A 22,597-nucleotide genomic window follows, 5' to 3' on the forward strand; every position below is an offset into this window, starting at 1 on the left:
GTCGCTTTCCTACTTGTGTCGCGTTTGTCTCTTCTAATTTATATTCAATATCTCTTTCGGAAATTACGTGCTCATGCCGTAATGCATGTAATTGCAGCCAATCTCATTAAATCCGACCGATGTCGTTCAAATCGTGTTACTCGTTTCCGGTTATCCCGATTTTTTTTGTACCCGTAGTAGCTCAAATTTTTTTTTCTGTAATCTTGATTTTTGACGATTATATATTAGTCGCTACTGATTACAAATTGCCTTCCGAGATGATAAAGCCAAAATTGACAGGAAAATTTAGAGATATAACAATACTTAAAAATTCACAAATATATTCATATTTTCATGTACAACTAAATCGATGTATATTTCGATCTTGAACAAAATGCAACGTTAAAGGATTTACGCATAACTGGGAAAACGTGCGAGTGAATGGCACATCCAGGTTTATCCAGGAACTCATATGCGGCCGGCGTAAAAATTGAAAATGTCGATGCTGCAATAATTGAAGGTTTCAATCGAGTTTTACCGGCGCCAAAAGCGCGCGTTCGGAAAAAAATTGAATTACAGCTTGATAGAAAAAAAAAAAGAACGACACTCTTGTAACCCGATCGCTGCGTTCTAGGTATCGAAAGCTGATCGTGGACCATCGGCGTAAAACGCGTTCAATCAGCTCCGTATACGTGCATTCAAATACTCGGCATATCGGAAGTAATACTGCACTCCAAAAATCGACGATACGATTACGCGCCCGTATATCGTATGTTTTCGTATTTTTTAAATGCAGCGTAAATGCAGCGACCCGATCCGTTATTCAACGTTCGATTGAATTATCGTAACAAGGCGTAACCTCGTTTTATTTTCCAATATACGTGCATTGCTGCATATGGTATCTCTTTTCGCATGTAACAGTCTAGATGCGATCAGCGTTATTATCACTATAAATGTCAGATATCTTGTTGTTAAGGATTAACGCACTGTTTCTCCGATAGCTATAATTATCATCGTCGGAAGCCATTTCGCGTCTTGGTTGAAATCGTACTAATGCTATATTGACTATTATTAAGCATTAATTAAAATTCTAATTAGTGTAAAAATAATGCGTCGCTAAATATAAATATGTAACGGTTAATAATTAATTTTGAGGAAAATTAGAAGTACGGAAGGCATCGTATCTTTAGATGTACATAGATATCTCTTTTTCTTCGAGTCGCTTCGTCGTTCTTAATATAATTCTCAATAAATTAAATATTATTGACATATTTAGCATATATATATTTATATTCTTACTTGATTCCTCTCTTATGATTTCTTCTTCTCAAATCACGAGAGCTTTTTTATTAGCCATTTAATATCCATTTTCTAAGATTAGAGGACTTAAATATTTTAAGTATGTAACTTCTTAATCGCCTATCATGTGTATTTGTGATGTTAATTAACAATAGACTCTTTCTTTTCGTTTCTATCTGATAAAACTACAAATTTGTTAAATGCAAAATAATGTAGAATCATAATTGTCAATTTTTAATTATTTCAATTTGCAATGTGAATTGTACTCTTAATTTTCTGTCCCTTCGTTAAAAGCAACATCCATGACGTTTTTAACGGGACGGTTAAACTCGACCGGGCAAACATTTAAATTAACGTGAGTTTATTTTTAAATATGCATGCTAAAAGCCGGTTTCCTCTTGCGCGTTTCCTTGGGAATTACTTATATCCTTTTGATATCCCGTTGAGTACTACTAATCAAGCCTGGGGTGACGGCTGTTATATTAATTACGAAATAATTATATCGCCAAACGGCTTTATAGAGCTGCACCTTGTGTTAAGGATGTAAGAAACAGCGGACATTAATGCATCCACGGTCGTCTGGACCACTTGACTATAGTATTACGAACCCTCTTACACATGACGCTTTTCTCCTTGGCCGTACCAGAGCTCCTCAACCTCTGATTTTTCTACCGACAGAGAGAAGAGAAAGATCTCTCGTAATTATTTCTCTCATTAATGCGTTCCATTGTCCGTGCGCGTAACAGCAGTATCGGCAACTACCACCGCGTCTTAATTAAATCCCCACGCGTCAATGCAAAAAGCGAAATTTCGTGGACGCTTCGGGGTTAATGAGCGCAGGAAGATCAATATATAATCACCGCGGATAATAATGTCTATAATTCGAAGAAGAATTGTCGTATAATGTATCGTTACCGAGATTGTGAATATAAAGTAAGAATTATTTTTTCTAGAATAACAGTTATATATGATTATCTCCTTCACGATATCATAATTTCATAATAAAAACAGAAATGCTTACATTGCTAATGATAAAAGAGGATAAAAATTTTACCTTCCCTCGCGCGATACAAATGCTATCGTTAGAGAACAATAGAGCGTGGATCGTGAAATAATAAATGAAATACAATTACGCTGAGTCTCCGTCTCCTTTTCTTTCTCTCTTTAGACTGTGTAGAATCTTCGTTCAAAGAGAATGGACCGAAAATATCCGTGGATGATTCGAGCGAATCGTCGTCGCGCCTCCGCAGCCTCCGTCATTCTTATCTAACGACGGGGCCCCTACGTTGGCGACACGGATTGTTAACTGAATCCGGGAGCCGGCATTGTTCGAGGGTACCGAGCGCGTAACAGTGGCCCATTGTATTCCTCTCGAACACATCCGTCTCGCGACTCTTTTCTTTCTCTCTGCCTCCGATAGTTTTTTCTCTCGTTTCGCGACTCGTCACCGTCGTCGCGACTGATTGTCTCTCTTCTCGAGTCTTCGGTGCAACTTTGTAGCGTATTGTTCGCGGCTGAAATTGTCGAGAACGACGCAATCTTCTTCTTAAAAAAAACTTCATCACGTATTTCGCTCTCCGTTGTGTTCCTTCCCTCGTGTCCCTTTATCAATGCTATCGGTCTTCTTCGCGAGCGAGCAGACGCGCTTTTAAGGCCCAACTTGCATGCGCGGTTGTGGCGAGAGAATATAATGTGCGTTTCGGCTATGGAGCCGAGAATAGTTCAAAGTAAATACCGTGCTGTGAGATTAGTGCCTTCTAATCTTCTTCTTCTTCTTCTTCTTTCACGGGCGATATTTCGATTGCATTATGACCCAGCTTCGAACAGACGCTCCTCGAGGGGGATATTCCACCGACGCTGATGTAATGCGCGGGGATTGTCGTTGATGGTAAGTGTTAGTGTTCGGTTAACCGGTTTGACTCGTGAATATAGTTGCCTCGCGAATCATCACGAACCGTCGATTGTGTGAATCGAGTGAAAGACCAAAGAGTTTTTAGCAATGCGACATCAGGAAATTCTAATATGGAGAAGCAAACGATTTTTTTTGTGTATGAAATACATATATATTTTGCTTTAGGTAAAAATTGAGCGGATTTATTATAAGATTCTGTGCTAATATAATTGAAAAAAAATTTCACACATTTAAAGAGAGATGAGCTAGAACTTTTTTTTCTAAAACTTGTTTACAAACATACATAAAATCAAAGATATACATATGTTCTTAATTTTTATCGCTTTATTATTCTGTGCCTGTAAGAATGTAAATCAATTTTCGGACTAGCCATTTTTAATCTAGGATTTACTTAATTATTTTAATCGCTGTCGAAAACAAATGTTCTCCAATTACTAAATCTCATCATTTTGATTATTATTATGCTTATTATACATAATCTCCAAGATATTGATTTAAAATGCAAAATTTACTCATTGATCCAATGCGGAAGAGAGCAACAATTGTAGATTCACAATTTACGCATCCGTAAATTCGTTGAACTGCTTCAGGAACAGAGTAATTGAGCGCGCGACAATAATAAGTGGGGATTTCGGCCGCAGTATTTGAATCTAGATATATCTCGCAGCGATCGCGAGGACTACAGAATGAAGTGGAAGTAGGTACCCGGCAAGCATTGAGAGTGCGGGTTATACTTGTAACTTGGACGGCGACCCCGTGAGAAGGAAAGAGAGAGAAGGAGAGTGAGTGAGAAGAGCAGCCGCGGGCGCTGCAGAGTAGTAAGAATTCTGCCGCACGCGCGGATGTGAATGAGCCCCGCAGCTGCCACATTCCTGTGTGCCATCACCGCGATTTCCTTCCATTTTCTTTACCCTCTTCCCCGAATATTCTGCTTAGGTCTCGCAAAGATGGGTCTACATTGAGTTGTGCTTAAATCTCAAGTTTGCTCGCGCTCGGTCGTACGACACAATTTTCATTGTGTGTCGACGCAGTCCTGAACGAACAAAAATGTACCTTAGAATGACCAGAGAGTTGCATAAGTATGTAATGTAACTACCGCAAGAGCAGCTTTTGGCACATCGAATACTCGGTACAGCTTATTGTTGAAACTAGGGTATACGATAAAATTTATATCAAGTAATACGAAAAATATGTATTGTAGAACAAAGAAAAAAACGAGATATATATATATATATATATTACTGCAATTTATTTCTTGATTTATAATTTGTAGTTCCTTAATATCTTTGACTTAATTATTTTTTAACAATACTCGCACAGATGAACTGCATGAGATACGACAAGATCAGTGACCGTATAATTAAATGTTCTATATACAGAATATTATTAATTCAACGGCTGTACGCCAGCTTAATTATTCTAATTTCTAATCGAAAGCTTATTTCTAGTCGATTTTACCGCGATGTCAATTAATTTTAACTCGCTCTTCGTCTCTCCGGTTCTAAAAACATAGAAAGTATCAGACTCAAGTTAAATAATTAATAACATGAAAAAAAAGATTGAAATTATATATAGCGCTTTATTAATCGACGCACCTATAAAATATAATAATATATTTCTCCGCAATGGGGAGGGGGATTATATTATCATAACTTGTAGATATTGTTTATAACTTAATTAGTCCATATTTTTGCGGAACAGAGTTAGTGGTAGGTTTTAATCTGTACGTATTTCTGTCGCGCGCCTCTTGTGTCGTCCGAATCTTTATTTCGGTTCTCACGTTTCGGCGGCACATGCATGGGAACGCGAGAGAGATTCGAGAGTGCAGCGGCAAGAGTGCGAGAGCGCCGGGATAAATATTGCACACTTCTGTGAATCGCGCACCGCGCTGTGAAGGTACCGATATCAGCTTACGGTACGTACACGCACTGCGTAAACGAGCCGTTTCGGAGCACGCAAGCGTGCAACTTACTCTCTGATATGGATTCGGGTTGTCTCGCTTTATTATGACACACTAAACGATCCTAAAAGATACATTCCACACCGTATTACGTTACATTAAAGATTACGCATCTAATTAAAGTGTCTTTAAATATATTAAAAGCGCGCGACATATATGTATGTGAATGGAAAAAATTTCTTACATTCTTACGTGTTTTCCTGCATATCTATTTATTTTATACATGTATGTATCGATTAAAATATATGTGCTGCAATTTTTAATATATGCCGTTTCCTAAAAATTAATGATTTTTTAAAATAAAAAGCGAATTAATAAACGATTTAATTTGTCTTGTGCAATAATGTCTCCGTGACACAATAATACCGTTCGAATGTCACAAGTGTACTGAATAAAAAATATAATTATAATTTTTTTCAATTTTATCTATTTCTTATCTACATTTGCAATAATTAAATTCTTACTGTGCTGTAATTATACATATGTATATGAAAACGTAAACGTACTCTCAATGTAAGATTCGCACTGCACATTAGCACATGTGCGTTGCATCTACAATAAAATTATTCCGCTAAAATCGTATTCAACAGTATTTATCAATGTGGCATATATAATTCTTCCTTTGCAACAAAGAAGTTGCGAAGAATTCCAATTAGCTCGGAATAGACCAAGCTAAAGAACGTCCCCATGATTTTATTAATTGCCGTAGAATGGCTGGCTTCCACAGCGTGTGTTTTATAATTTTATGTGCATGTTATTCTCTTGGATTCCAAGAATAGTTTTGTATCTTTCATCTGCGAATTTCTCAACATTATTTTATCATAGTAGATATAACAAACAAGAGAAAACAATATATAATGGAGAGAGAAATATCAGGCTATATATTATCAGATTACATATTAATATGAGGTAAAACATCTAATTAATTTGCATCAAAGTTATGCAAAATCTATTTCCAGGAAGAGATATTTATTGGTGGGAATATACTATTTTATCTAAAAAAATATAGTGTTTCTGAATATTTGTTTCTTTTTAACATGATTTTGCGAACAATTTTTTTTTCTTTTTTTTTAAATGCAACTTTCGATTTCGTCGAGCATTCCTCTTTGACAACAAAAATGTTGCACAATCGTATCCACTCGCAAAATCGGCGACCGGCGCAATGAATTAGAATCGCGGTTGCATCGCTCAAACGGGAGAGGAGAGACGAGGGGCTGCACCGTGGCACGTGCATCGCGCGCATTATTCTCGTTTCTCGAGTGGTCGGGTCTCGGGTCTCTCTGCAAAAGCGAACACAGAAGAAAGCAGATTGGAATGAACGTACGAGACGAGCGCGCGCGAGACTGAGAACGAGAGAAGGAAAGATCTTTTGTTATGTGTGTGTGTGTGTATCATAATATATATAAAATTAATTAAAGTCGACGGAAATGCGAAGGGGGAACTGCTTATTGTACTTACCCCGACTTGGAGAGCATGACGATTTTATGTGGGGTAAGGTAGAGAGGTATGTATACTCGTGTATTGTAGTGGTAACTCTCGTCGATCTTCTTCCACCTCAACTTGATCTTGTTCTCTTTTTTCTTTTCGTCGTATACGTCACTTTATCGTATTTCGATACCTCTCATCGGGATCATCAACCAGTGAAAGTGTGAGTCGCAATCGTGCTAGCAAAGATTGACTTGTTAGGAATTAATCACACTCTGATTGAAGAGTAAAGAGATGTTTCAAACCCGTGATATTGTTTTAATCCTTAGCGAATCCGCGACTAGACAATAAAAAAGAGATCCAAGAGTTTTTTTTACGTTTTTTACGCTTGAAGAGAAATAATATTTTGTAGAAGGCAATTATTGTTTAAAATATATATATTATATCAAAGAATAAGTAATCTCTTTATGAACACATTTTGAAAACATATGATAAAACTATACATACGAACATGTGTTTAAAATTTTTTCGCGTTATCGCAGACAGGATGAATTTAGTTGATGACCGATTCACTCGACTACGCGCCGTATTTGATATATACGACGAAAACGATATTCCCTCATCTCGCGAGCTAGAAACGTTTGTTGACACCGTCGCAGTATAAACCAATCGAGGTGTCGAAATGGTACGGTGACAGTGCGTCGCGGTTGTCGGCTGCCATGCACTACAGATAGAGGAATCGCCAAGGGATCTTCTCTCGAGAGGGGTGACCGTTGATGGGAACGCCGACAACCGAACGATAGGGACAAAGAGAGGAACCGTCAGACAGATAGAACGTGGAAAACGAAGGAGGAAGAACGTGAGAGAAACGTATCTGTCTCTGTCGTTGAAAGAGAATCGAGCCGAAGGAAGCGACGCGAGAAAAGAAGATACGCTGGGGCAGGAAAGTAAGAGGGAAGCGGAGGAGACAGCGACGCGATTGCCCTCTTGCTTGCTTCAAAGTTGACGGGGGGTTGCTTCGGACGCATCCCGACGTTTCCCCGAGGTCCCCGGGGATAGTCGCACACCACCTCAATTTTACCACACACGAGCCTCGCGGAAAGAAACTCCCGGCGGGCGTAAGAAGCCGAGGACAATAATCCTGCTGACAGCCGGCTCATCGTCGCAGCTTATTTCGATCTCACGATGGGCGCTGAGCCGCTAAGAGGAGAGGGCCTGTCCGCGCCTCGATGGTGTACGCTGTCATACATGTAATATCAAGGTTTAATGCCATTAATGCGCACCAGTATATCAACGAGGAATCGAAGACTCGTAAATGTACCGGCTGAAACGCTAAGAAGAATACACTGAAGCGTCTTTGTTATCCCTCTAGCTGTGCGAACAGATTATTTGCTTGGCGCAGAATAAATCTGCAGTAATAGCATCTTATTTTGATGAAAGAGGAGACGATTCCAATATGATTATTAGTAATATATTGCTATATATGCACAGAGGTCAAGAGATATTTAACGTAGTTGTTGAGCGAAGAGATAAAGATTATCTTCTTAGCTAAAAAGAAAGTAATATACAAAAATAAATCTGCTTATACGACAAAAAGTTCTAAGAAAAGTTTCAAGTTTCATAAGTGTGACGCTGTGTTTGATATCAATACGTATGTATTTGCATTCGCAGCGAGAATTATTTCATTTTTTCAAGCTACAAAAGATTTAGATTTATATTTTAAAAAGCCGACAAAAAACTTTTTAATTCTTCTTCCTCCCCGGGGAGTCTTATGGGGGCCACCCAACGTTTCGATAACGGGACATTCATATGGCTGCGGGCTATAAGTGCTAATGACGAGAAATTCACCGTGTTTACGATCGATGGTCGCGTATAACAAACATTGTGCACGAAAAATTAGGCTTTTATCGTCCCGGATTCAAACATATTCAATCTCGAATTCGATAAGTTATCATTGATGCAAAATGGGCAGAGATGATAAACGTAAAAGATAGACGCGTCTTCGAGCATCGGCCAAAGACGTGCAGTTTAGGACGACGAAATCCGCGCTTGCTTATAGAGCATTTCCGACGTCGTTAATGTCGTAGCGTGTTCGCGCCGCGTATGAACTGCTAATGATTTTATGCGCGCTGGTTGTCTATTACAAACTTGATAAAATGCAGAAAATTAAAATGCGCATAAAATACGGAGATTCTGCATTTCATTAGCATATCGATCGCGATTGATAATCGTTACATTAATCGAAAATAAACAAATTTATGTATGTATGACGCGAAGATATTATCAGGAAGACTAAACTATTATATTTAACTATCTGGCAGTATAGATTTCTTAATTGATCATTTATCGGTGCAATTATCTTAATTTCTTTCTTGGAACGAGAATCGTTAAACAATGATTTAAGTATTGATCATTGAGACACTAATGGCCGCGTGTTTATGCGAGACTTACGATGGGTGGAAACCTTACATAGTTAACTCCACAGGCATTATCACAATTGCTCGCGGAAGCGATGACGCGACTCTGGATGGAAAAGGGAACAAAGTCGTCTTTGTGATGTATAGGATGACCCAGGATGATCGAGAGACGCGAGCACAGAAAATGTTGCTTGTGATAGCGGCGGACCGTTCATTCGAATAATATCGGCGAACGATATCGAGATCCGGGTATATATACTAGCGAAGGGAATTATTAATATTAGCGCTTTCGCGAGAAACCGCTCCCCGATGATCGGCCGATTTGTTTATCCGCCGACGTGAAATATCAAAAGGATAGAGGCGGCGAACAGATAATAAACATCGGCCAATAAAGATAGCCGAAAATAACGTGCTGTGCAACGCGTCTGTGTCTCTATACACGCGTCCACCCGGACCGGTCTGATCTGTGATTATGGATTCCGCGAGGTGGATGCGGCAAACTTGTGTCTTTTGACGATCGCGCGAAATGTCTGCTCCCGCCTTTTGCAGTCCCGGGTAGCAAAATCATATAAACCGTATATCGTGCATCGATACATGCCACTAAGAGTCGATGCGTTACTGTTTTTTTTTTATTTTTATATTTTGAATCTGAATGCTCTCCTATCCTGCTATGCTTAATGTACCGAAAGTATATATTTTTAATAATTAAAAACGATAATTCAAGATAGAGTTACATATTTTGAATGAAATAGTACGCATATAATAACATGCTTACATAGTAAATCTATATTTTAATTATAAATCTAAAATAAGTATCTCGTATATAATTTGAGTGTCTAAAAGCAGTATTACGTATAATTTGAGTGTATAAATTGTGTAAATTATAAATATACAAGTATATAATTTGATTTGGTATACATAATCTAGCTAATCGCATAATAAAAAAGCAACGATTTTTTTTTTATTTGTGTTAGACTATACATGTAATGATAGTTTACCTGTAGATTGTCCTTGTTCAATTACAAATACTTACAGCGAGAGAGGGAACTTATCGCGATACACGTGGCATAATGGGATTCAATTACAAGGATATAAATAACACATCAACAAGATCTATCCAGACATTATTATATTACGAAAGAAAAGACGATAAGCCAGCGTGGATTATCATATACAGTGTTCTATGAAGAAATTTTTTTTAAGAGAAGCTAATAACAGCGCTATGAATTTTAATCTAAAAATAGTTACAAATCTATAAATACGGATTATGGATGAGTTTTTTTTCAATCGGAAAAAAGAATCGCCTTCACAAGTTATAGAATCTATCATTAATATTGTAATATCGAGATTTACAGAGCATCTCTTGTATATACTAAGAATTCAACAATGTTACGCTTATCCCGTCTTATCTGCATGATTTATATCGTCGATCTCTGAGACACCATACTCTGTCGATTCGATCTTTGCATTGTGTATCATCATGGTTAGCGATGAAAGAGACGAGACGGACGAGAAGACGGCCGCTTTCCGGCCATGTATCCACGCAATGGACCATCTTATGTGCCCCTCCGCTACACTCGAAAAGCGGCGCCACGAAAATACCGCTTCCGGTTGCCCTAGATTCCCGCAATTCACGGGTCCCTCTCTCTCCCTATCTCTCTTTCTCCTATCGTTGCGGCATCATATGGGACGAGCGCGAATCCCGTTCAAAGCGCTCCAAATAATTTATGTATCCACAGGTCGTCCCCTTCTTGTGTGGCTATCATCGGGGGAGATTCCGCATCTCTCTTTTAAAATTCCATTAAAGAGTGCAACAGCGCTTTTTTGTTCCTGACCAGCGAGAAGGACCAGTTTGTCCTCCTTTCGATCGTTTATTTATGAATTTCATAACGCAATGTATTTCAGACGATCGCGATAAGGTCACGCAAGATATGTGGAGAGAAAGGGGCGAAGAAAAGAGCCCTAATCCCATCTACGTGCGCGGGTTGTTCATATCGCGGGGTCGCTCGCTCTTGGCAGCGCGACGTAATTTTAGACAGTAGCCGCAGTGACAGTCTTTATAACGCACGTGAAGTATGAACCACTTCCGGTGGATCTACGTCATCCGGCATGTCCCCTCGCACTCGCACTCTCCAGTGGCTCCGATTCTAAATCTAGACAAGCAAATCTCGTGGCCTTTAGCCCCGCATCTCGCGACGACGCATGTCGTGCAGAATAAAAATCAGCTCTTGTCCATCGTGATGCAATGTTGCAAAATACATTGTCCGCGTGTTAAATAAAACCACGCGAACATGCAGATTACGTGATGTCAAATTATTTAATTTTATCGGTTTTACATTGCGTTCCTTATCCAAAGATACGATACTCTCTCCAGATTCTAGTATATCAGATCGATGAGCCACATGATAGATAATCGGCCGAAGAGCGATTATCGAAGTGGTAGATAGGTATGTTTCGGTAATTGCGTGGCTAAGTTTAGGCGGTGCAGTTGGCGTCAATGCGAGGATGCATATTCAGAACGGAGCTCCTCATATTCTTATGCTCACTTACTAAACCGCCGCGTCGCGTGTGGATGTGAATGTGAATGGAACTTGCTGGCACCCCGCCTGTTTATATTTAGCCACTGTGGGCGGTATAGCTGTCACGGATACGTATCATCGGCATAACTGAACTGTGCAAATGAATAATGAAGTTCCAGTCGCCCCTTTCTCTCTCTCCCCTCTCTGTTTCTCTTTCTTTCTCTATTTCCTTCTATCCTGTTCATTATTGGTGCCCTGAACCGAGGACGTTACCCGAATTGGCATTACCCGGTCGCGTCTCATTGTCTCTCCGTGGACAATCTCTTCGCGCCACCGAAGCGAACGCGACACATGTGGTCTCAATGAATGCACATGCGTGTATATGTATGTACGTTCGCAGGGAACATAAACGGCACAGTTCGGCAGCCTTTGAGCGCGGTTCGCCGTACCGAGGCATCGTAAAAGATTGTAACGTCAACGAATACAGAGAATGGAGAATAGTCATACGATACTCTTAATCCTATAATGACTGCCCTGTTAGTTCCGTGCGGTTTAATGCGACGTTAAAACAACATATATAGGTATATTCGATTCCTTATACATCAAGTGTAATTCTTAAATTATCAAAAGGAGAAGCGCGCACGTCCATCTAGTATAATTAAAAATATAGATACATATTTATCATAACATAAACATACGTACAATAATTAATTTTTATTAAAGTCCTAAGTTTCTTTAAAAGCAGAAGTTTAGCTGCTTCTCGTAATTTCTCGATATATTTCCTGTTTCTCTTTAGATCGTAATTTTAATCAGATATAACGTAAAGAAAAAAAAATTAATTTTTCAATAATTAAAATTAATGTTTTATTGATTAAAATTAATTAATCTCGAATAGCGTTAAAGCACTTCCTCCACACAGTTTCCAATATGAGTGAAAAGCGCGTATTGCATTGTAATCATTTTGCGCGTCAATATCTATTAGAAGATATTAACTGCTTATGCATCCATCAAGCTCTTCTTACGTTATCGTTTTTAACAATCCGCAAAGGCCAAAAAGAAGTATCCGGCAATGGCAAATTGACACGGAAGGTTACTGCTTATCGCCGCGCGTGCAACGCTGCATGTTTTGCACGGATTTTTACGTCTCACAAACTTACCCTGCAGTTTTTATAAGCCGCAACTATTTATAAGCCAGCTGATTTTCTACGCCGATTTCTTATGCCTCGGTAGTAAAATTCCGAGAGTCTCATCGTCGATCGTTTTTCGCGATCCATCACAGAGAGAATTTTCTCTTAGAATTTACCCTGAAAATCATGGTAATCGTGGGACAATATGGTACGAAAAGAATTTTATGAGAATTTCTCTGATTAATATTTAATCAGAGAAATTCTCATAAAATTCTTTTCGTACCATATTGTCCCACGATTACCATGATTTTCAGGGTAAATTCTAAGAGAAAATTCTCTCAGTGATCGGATGTCGTGAAATTAATAATCCCGAGAGAATCGCGGAGAGAAGAGCGACATGACACACGCATCCAGCGTCGCGCGCGCATATGACGTCTCAGCTGGTGCACAGGCTGGATGAATAAACGTCTTCCTTATCGTCTAAAATAAACTGCACGTATCTGGATCGTAGCCAGGATGTAGGAAAGTACAATGATATTCGTCCCGTAAATTGTTGCGTTCCTACGGAGGGTGGATCGGACACATTCGCTCGTCTAAATCCGTAACCGGCTTTATTTAACCGGTTAATTGTGCTTTAATACTATTAATATAATATTATATGTACGTATGTACGTCGAAAAATTTTCGCTGATGATGCACTTGGCTTTGATTTGTTCGATCGCGTGTTGTTATATAGACATATGTATATAATTAGGTTTTTAACGTATTATTTATATGTTTACGAGACCTAACACCGTGATATACGTACAATATTTTATATTTAAAACGGTGTTGATAATTTAAGATTTGCAGGTGGTTTTATATATGTATATATCAATTATATATATAAATTTTTTATGTTTGTATACTAGTATGAAATTATGATGGTAATAAAAATCGGAAACAATTTTTTTTACAAATACTGGCACGTCCAACACAAACTGAATATTTAAAATAACTAACATTTGTTGAGCATCATTTTTTTCTACAATTCGTAATGTTCGCATTACAATATCGAGAAACATTTTTACGTAATGCAAAAATATTTTTTTTAAATTTGATTTAAATTAAAAAATCTAGCATTTATATAAGAGTTTAGTACAAATAATATTATACATATAATTATAGTTTAGCTAAATTTATGTAAATATCAATATAAAAATTAAAAAATAATCCCGTTCGGTGCAATTATTTATCAAAATAATCGTTGCATTTATGCGTATTTAAACTATTCACCTACAATATTTCTGGATACGTCAAGTTGATGAGAAATAAAAATATAATTTTCTCTCACTGCACAATCTGCTCCATTAAAATATAAAAAAAAATTTTATTCGAATAATTGCATTTAATATATTTTGCATATATTCGATCGAATAATAGAGAAACGAAATGTTGGGCTTGAAACGGTCTTTACCACGCATCGAATTAGCATCGACGTAAAGCGGCAATCACACGTCGCATAATTTATTCCATGCGTACATTTATCCTTGACAACACGTCCAGTGTATTTTCAATAGTTTCGCGAATTCTCTCTATCGTGTCCCTGGTTATAAGAGCCGATGCATAGAGAAGCGCAGCGTCCCTTTAATTAGTGGTCCGTGTGCGCTTTTACAGTCGTATCCCGCTCACATGACGGTCGACTCGCAGAAGCAAATCGAGATGCAGCGGCTGCAAACGGAGCACTTGAAGCGACAGCAAGAGCACATCATGCAGCACAACATCCAGGAGTTGCAGGCTCAGATGACAAAGAGCCAGCTGAGCATGTCGGGACCGCAGTCGTTGATGTTCCTGCCGTTTCTCGAGCAGCTCAGAGGGCTGCCCGTGCAGTCACCCATGCCTCCGCCACCAACAACGTCGACCACCACCACCGGCAACAAACACATCAACTCCATCGCCAATGTATGTGACCCGATGATTATCCCAATTTCGACCAGTTCCGTATACAATCAGGGTTTTACAAAATTGCAATATCTTTTTATTTTCGCGACACTGATCATTCTCGATCTATTTACTCGTTTCGGTAGAAGATATGGAGAGAACTATTTAATTAAAAAAATTTTAAGTCTAATATTTCTTCTAGAAATACATTCTTGATATAACATTGTTTCGACGACTATAATACGATGATGATTCGCTAAATGTCAATGAAGACGATCGAAAATCATTGAAGACGATTGAACACGTCGATGTTGAAGACTTTCATTTCGTTTGCAGATGATCAGCAGTCATCGGGAAGGTCCGAGCTGGGCGACCGCTCATCTCGCGCAGATGACCACGCAAATGGAGAAGGAATCGCCATCACCGGCGCCGATCTCATCCGCCGTAGCACCGACGGCTCCCCCGCTTCAAGATCTCGACGCACCGTTGAACCTCACCAAACCCAAGTCCACGTCCTCAGGTGCCACGGCATCCTCGTCGCCCGGTAGCGATTCGCACTCGACTGGTGCCGGAAGTAGCGGCCAGCAGGAGCAGCCGTTGGCGGCGACCGCGCCAAAGCTCTTCCCGCCAGGATTACCGATACCCCGGAATTATCTGCCGACGCTTTCTTACGCCGGTCTTCCGCCGCATCTCAGCACACTATCTTCGCCAAGTAAGTGAGACATTTATGATCATTTAGTGAAAGGGGAGTAGTAAGCCAGAATTGTTAAGCTAGCTGTAAAGTTGCGATGGAATTGGATCGAAATGACAGATATTTCGTGAAATATTGTTGCTATTTACAATGATTAAATCTTTTTTTTATACATCGCGATCTTGTCATGCTACGCCTTCGGAAATGCGTTGCGATTCCATGCTAGTAATGATACTTAATTAATCATCTTTTAGCAGACCAGCTAGTTTTTCCAATTGTCCGCGGTCAAGTTTCTTCCTCCGTTGTTCGTTTCGGAAAGACTGTTTCACTTGCCATCTGGTTTTTGCACGAATACCAGTGTACCCATAATCAGCGATGCGTGACGCGATTTTTCCCGATAAGGTCCGCGCGACAAGATTTGCACAACCGAGGAAGGAAAGAAAATCATCGCGATCTTTAGGTCGTCATTGTAACGTCGAGAGCGAATCTCCTCGTGCGTGACAGTCGCCGCGTGCCACTTCATTTACAATATATATATACGTAGGATGCTGAAAAACACGTATAAACTTTTAGGATTGTGTTCAAAAATATCGAAAAAGGTTCTCGCAGATGTTATAGTTCCAAAAACAATGTTTAAGTTACAAATAATTAAAAATAATTTTTTTGTCATTCTCAAAAGTGTGTTTAAAAAATTTTACATTTTTAATTGATATTTAACATTAAAACTCAGGATATTAAAAAAGGCGTGAAATAAAATTATCACCGAAGCGAGATCGACCTTTTAAATCGAATACCTAAAATTCTAAAATGAATCCGCGTGGTTTTTCAACATCTTGTACAACTCAAGAGACCGTAACTTCTCCGATCGTGTCTTCGTCGCGCCTCTTTCACCTCGTTTCCTTCGGTGACCCGTTGCAGTGGGCAAAGTAATGGCCAAAGACGAGGCCGGCGGAGCGGGTGGATCCGTGGCGGCTGCTGCGGTCGCGGCCGTGGAGAAGCACTTCGCGATGCACGGGCTCTATGGATTACCGCCGAGCGCAGGTGCGATGCCACCGTCGACCCAGACTCAAAGACCGATCAAACATTCTGGCTCCCGGGAAGAAACGTCTCAGGAAGAGCAGGACTTTCTCTCGACGCCTCACAGTAAGCGAATACTGGGATGAAGGAGCGTTAGTCGAGACGAATGTGCAGTGTAGAAAAGGAGCTCGTTTAATATATCGAGTTTTAAACATAATTTTTTTTCACAAGTATGTAGAAGAGTTTTTTTTTTGTTAGGGGACCAATGACCTTAATAAGTAAAATATCCTTTATATAGATTAAATTAAAATCTAGTTAAAAATAAGATTAAAAATATAGCCACGTATATAAAAACTTTTTATTTGATGTTATAAAAGAATTCTTATTGTTCCCATGTAGTCCTCTACATGTTGCATAGTATTGCAAGATATAGTGCTTATAACGATCATATATAACTATTAGTAATTAGTTTATTATAAAGTATGTATAATATTATAATAGCCTCTGGATGTTGTACCTTGTATATATGATTCGGTTTCGAAATTGCAGTGTGGCGAGATCCGGCATATAAAGTAGCGGAAGACATAACGGAAAAAGGTAAGCAGTTCTATGAGTAACGATTAGGCTGATATTACGCTCTTGTTTTGAGAGCGACAAGTGACGCCCTCACGAAATCAGATTCGTTTCTCACGAGAGTATCGTGAATCACGACGACGCGTGACATCTAACGCCTCTGTCTTTCTCTTTCTCTCTTCAGCTAAAATGGTGAGGCAGCAGAAAAGGGAGAGTGAGAACAAGCCACATATCAAGCGGCCTATGAACGCATTCATGGTGTGGGCCAAGGATGAACGTAGAAAGATCTTGAAAGCCTGTCCAGATATGCATAATTCGAACATATCGAAAATTCTCGGTAAGCATACTTAATCCATATCGCCTTGCATATCCGCGATTATCGCTAATGTGCTCCCATCCACACTTAATTAATTCTAACTTATACATTTCATGTAATAATTTCACATAAAAAATATCTCTCTCGTATTATATACTAAATATTAATATTAAACTCGATAATAATATTACACATTTGCGAATATAATAAAAAGTATTTGAGACATTTAATAAAAACCATCAAGTGAACGCAAAACTATATTCTTCATCGTCGGTTGTAGGCGCCCGATGGAAGTCGATGTCGAATTCGGAGAAGCAGCCGTATTACGAGGAACAATCGCGGCTGTCGAAGCTGCACATGGAGAAGCACCCGGACTACAGGTACCGACCGCGGCCGAAGCGCACGTGCATCGTGGACGGCAAGAAGATGCGCATCTCCGAGTACAAGTCGCTGATGCGACAGCGGCGGCAGGAGATGCGGCAGCTGTGGTGCCGCGACGGCGGTAGCGAGATGAACTTTTTGTCGCCGGTCAGCGCTGACCTGGCCGGCTCGCAGCATCATCCGGGAGGCGCTGGTCCATCGGCGCGACCGTCGGTCTCGCCTCCGGCGACGATGCTGAACGGCAGCGGCGCCGGACCTAGCTCGGACCATCCCTCGTTCTACTATCCGCAGGATAGTCTCTCGCCGACGGACATGATGAACTTCTCGCCTGAGAACTCCGGTTCGATCGGCGGCTACGACGCGAGTCCGCGGCACCACGACGAGGATTGAACCGTGGCTCCGGGTCAGCCACTTTGGCCGCCCGGAGCATCATCGTCATCATCGTCGGCAGCAGCTGTAGCGGCAGCGGCCGCGGCGGCTGCGGCGGCGGCGTCCACGTCGAGACTCGCCCATGAGCTCTTCTGGTAAGAATCGTCCGTCTCGGTGGAGGTGACATCGTCGTGTCTTTTAAGTCGTAAGACGTCGCGAGCCGCTGCTAATAACGTGCCGCGATTCTACGCGAACTGGAAGAGGACGCTGTTACTTCGCGGGAGAAGAAAAAAGCCGGGTGTCTCGAAACCTCGCCGGAGGTTGTGATATAATCTCGTTCTATCTCTGTGCCATCGTACACGAAACGTGAAGGACCTATCCGCGAAGCAAAGTCGCGAGAGCGTGTTCATCTTGGTCGAATCCGCCGTTGTGACGTCGCTCGACCGTCGGTCGTTTTTGTTCTTCGGTTATTGAAAGAATAGTCACACACAGTACAATCTTTCAGTCAATTAGTCTGTTTGATTTATATGGAATATGTGTACCCAAATATCTCGATAACAGTGTATTGTGCGATTACATAAGTCAACAGAACATTTTGATAGATAATGATATCGTCGGAGCTTCCAATAAAATTTTCCTTTATAATAATAGCTGAAGGCCTTTTCGCTCGTGTTTTTTTGCATCGTAATTTTCAATTGCTGCGCAATACAACGCTATATCAGAATAATCTCTATTGAGGATGTGTTTAACAGAGGCAATCTTTGGCTGTCGCGATCCTCTTTGTGCTTTTGTTATTCGTTTTTTTATTCAAACATTCTTAAGAAAATGAGATATTTTTCCAAATATATTTTAAATCCGCTCAATTTAAACTGAAACTTGCAGGAGACATTTAAAGAACTTCGTACAGCCATCTGATAGATATCCTAATCTGTCACAAGCTCTCTGAACGTAAAACGTCATTTCTTTCTTGCGAGCGACGACGAAGAATGGGGTTTCTTACGCACGTCGGCGATATTCTTTGCATTCTACTGTATCGTATAATCAAAACTGCAGTTTCCACGAAACTCACGATAGACCTCGAGAGATCATCGGTAGCTAATAGAGGTACGATTAATCGGCGTTGAACTAGCAGCCAAAATACGCTCATTACACATTCAATGTACGTGCGCAAAGTGAGAGACGAGGTGCGAGGGTACGCGCGCATTCGCATAATTTTTATAAAAATGATCGCGTGTCGCTTCGGCACTTTTGCCGAACTTGGAAATGCGTAAACTCGTGCCGGTCTCTCCTTATCAGGACTTGAATACGTAACGAAATATATCACGTACGCGTTGCGACACGATGCATGGCCAAAAAGTCTTGTTCCTATTCCTTCTAGTGTGTGTGTGCGTGTGTATGTGTGTGTCCACGATACGCCATTTCGGTCGGTCGTATCGAGAAAAAGAAACAAAAAAGAAAAAGAAGAAAAAAGAATAGATGAATGAATAAAAACTGGTCTTAAAAAGAAAAAAAAGCATACAGCATCTCTCGCATACGCGTAGATGCGCACGTGGCAATCTTATCTTGCGACCGCCCCACAGTCAGAGTTGTCTATATAATGTGTACCATCGTATACAAAACGACCGCGTTCGATGCGCTGTGAACGAGAGGTCGGAACAGAGTGAGAAAAAGCTAGAGAATAATCGCTCGCGCGATTAAAAATCCCGGTGCGTAGACGCGTAACGGTTTCGCTTAAATATTAATGCGTAGTACTTATAGTATTTTCATTAATTTATTGACCCTAATGTAGGAAACGGCGATAGCCGGGGAAAAGATAATAGTCGACTGATGAGAGCATAGCGAGGAGGGAAGGTGCAACAACCCAAGTAACAAACTGACGTCATTAAACGTCAAAATAACGTCATTTTGACATTTAATGACGTTATTCGACGTCAAAATGACGCTTGCTACCTGGGAAGAAGTGAAATAAGATGGAATTAGCGCGGAACGTCGATATATTAGTACAACGTTACGGTAATAAAAGAAATGAGGGATGAGGGATTAGCGTTATTTATCGAAAAATTAGCACGCATTCGGCGATCGAATCGTTCAGCGCGACACGTCGCGTCTATTTCGGGGTGCGATGCAATGGTGCATTACATACATGCGTTATGTTTCTCCGCTGTCGAATTATATTGCGAATGGGAAGGGGTGGAGGAAGGGAGAGATTGGTGTACCCAAGGGATGGGATTGATGGAGAGATAATTACGATCTCGTATAAGCCGATGCTAAAAGCGAACACGGTTGTAACACGATAGTCTGTGAGACGATTTAACAGGGCGATATATAATGATTTGGAGCTCGATGTGATAATATTTATGTGCCAAATAGCGTTTTCGCGGACGGGGGGTTAATCGAAATAAAGGAGCCCCCTTAATCCCGTGTCGCCTCGTTGGCTCGACGTGAAACGAATTTTTGCGTCTCTTTTTTTTCACGTTTTTTTTTCTTTTGTTATTTATAATCAGTGCAATTTACATACACACAGTACCTAATATAATTTTATAAAGAGAGCCAGTATCCTCGATATATATCTGCACCCGTTTCGTTGGGGCTCGACCGGCGTCAGATTAGGATTTAGCTTAATGTTGATAATAATTTATTTTATGTATATAATGGATTTGTACACACACACAAATGTGTCGGGAGATAATCATTGATCACGCGGTCCGACACGAGCGTCAATATTATTAATGTACAGTGTAACTATATTGTGATGTATCTACGTAGCTACGTATTATATATGTAATTATTCGAAGTATGTAGATTAACAATGTTAAATGCGATACGTATTCTTATTTTCATTATCATTATTATCTTTGATTATTATTATTATTATTGATGGCACTCATTATATTATTATTATCATTATTATTATAAATATTACAGTTATTAATATCATCGTTGCTTATTTAGTACTCTATTATTTAAGTAATGAGCCTTATTATTTTTAGTAGCGAAAAAAGGTTGTACGTGCCAGTTTAAACAATAACGGCAAGTAAAAAGTTCGTTGTTCGTTAATGCTCGAATACTCAATCAAATTTTTAATGTCATATCTCTGTATATTACACATTTTCTTCCTCCGAGCTGTTTTTCTTCGTCTGTGATGATTTATTCGGAATACCGCAAGAGTTTCAACTTAAGTCACATTCGTAAGTTGTATCTTTATTTAAAGTTTTATGTTTTGAAATATGTTTTTAAAGCAATCTTTTATCGCCAATTAAATTTTCAAAGGTAAAGCTTGATACACGAAAGAAAAAAAATTTCTTTTAATTTACTAGACATTATTATAGCAATTTTTTATTTAGTAGAAATATTAAATATTTCGGGTGAAAGGTCTGCCTGTCTTGCATTTTTTTTCGATTGTGCCATACCCTTTCATTATCGTGTGAGCATCGAAAAGTTTAATTGTTTTTATATTTGAAAAATTTTATAAAATTGAGCTCTATATATATATATATATATATCTAATGATATATAAATTACGCATATAACAAAATTCGGTCCGCGTTTCTTTTCTTTCAAAATCTCATCGTTTGATTGTCCGCAGTGTTTGCGCTTTAATAAAAATCGGTTCTGCATTCCATCGATTGCGAATTTTATTTATCTGATCATTTTAAATTAACAGCGATATATTTAGTTCGTAGCGATCTTTTCTTAATTTTCGGATATCACGATACGCAATAATCTCAATATACGATTATTATATTTACTGGCCTTTATATGCAACCAATGCGAATGCAAACTGTAAGAATAGTAAATTGTAAATCGAATTACACACTACTAATATTATAGTATATTTAACGTAAAGGAAAAAAAAAGTGAACATTAACACCCGCTCTCAATATTCCAAGCATTCACTTCATTTACATGTACGTTGTTGTTAATGGTATAAAAAAAATATATATATAATAAAATAATGCTTTACCGAAATTCAATCTTAGTTTTAGGTATACTATTTCTAGATGAAACTTGTATGTATGAGGAATGTATATAGTTCTGCAATACCAGTGCATATGGTGGAAGGAGATATAGTGAGCAAGAGAGAAAGAGAGAATGATAGAGGATATAAAAAGTCAGATGCATGTGTGGATGGAATAAAGTTCTTGCGATCATCTTAACACTACTCGTGTCGTGATTGTAGTATACTATCGGTATCAATAGCGTAAAATCAAAATAAATATTTAGGATGGTGGGTAAATATCGCTACTGATAATAACTATTTTAAATTTTATTTATTGATACGTACTCATAATATGGAATAGTCTGTCTTCATCACGGCAGTGTTAAGATGAGCGTACAAAGCATACAGTAGAATAAAGGAAAAGTCATACTTTGGAACACACATAGTGTTGTGTATAATTGTCTAAAAATGTAGCACCTTGCACTTACTGAACAAAACATCATATCGGGAAATGTAACATTTTTATTAAATGTAATTGAAGACTTTAAAATAGAAACCTCTTATCAAGAACGTACCACAAGCTGGCTGTGAGTCACGTAACTAACTCTCTCCTTCACGTTTCATTTTTTACAAGCATATCATTATTGCTTAAGTAAAAAAAAAAAACAAAAAAAAACAAAAAAAAACAAATACATTGGTAAATTGCAATTATTCATTTATGTTAACATCACCCAAAATGACTTTTCCTCATA

General features: G+C 39.1%; 1 protein-coding gene across 7 annotated transcripts in view; it reads left to right on the forward strand.

Moving 5' to 3' along the window:
• Nucleotides 1-22,531, forward strand: part of Sox102f (transcription factor Sox102F) — a 156,441-nt gene extending 133,910 nt beyond the window's left edge. For all 7 annotated transcript variants that reach the window (XM_083037305.1, XM_083037302.1, XM_083037304.1 and 4 more), the window contains 6 exons: nucleotides 14,295-14,579; nucleotides 14,895-15,270; nucleotides 16,168-16,392; nucleotides 16,816-16,863; nucleotides 17,024-17,176; nucleotides 17,436-22,531. In XM_083037305.1, the coding sequence (XP_082893431.1) occupies nucleotides 14,295-14,579; nucleotides 14,895-15,270; nucleotides 16,168-16,392; nucleotides 16,816-16,863; nucleotides 17,024-17,176; nucleotides 17,436-17,926 (1,578 nt within the window). In that variant the 3' untranslated portion in view covers nucleotides 17,927-22,531. The remainder of the gene's footprint in view (nucleotides 1-14,294; nucleotides 14,580-14,894; nucleotides 15,271-16,167; nucleotides 16,393-16,815; nucleotides 16,864-17,023; nucleotides 17,177-17,435) is intronic.
• The last annotated feature ends 66 nt before the right edge of the window (nucleotides 22,532-22,597 follow it).

The sequence above is a fragment of the Prenolepis imparis genome, unplaced genomic scaffold (assembly GCF_030444845.1).
Source record: "Prenolepis imparis isolate NDT839.2.m4 unplaced genomic scaffold, iyPreImpa1.0 SCAF_4, whole genome shotgun sequence".
NCBI lineage: Eukaryota > Metazoa > Arthropoda > Insecta > Hymenoptera > Formicidae > Prenolepis > Prenolepis imparis.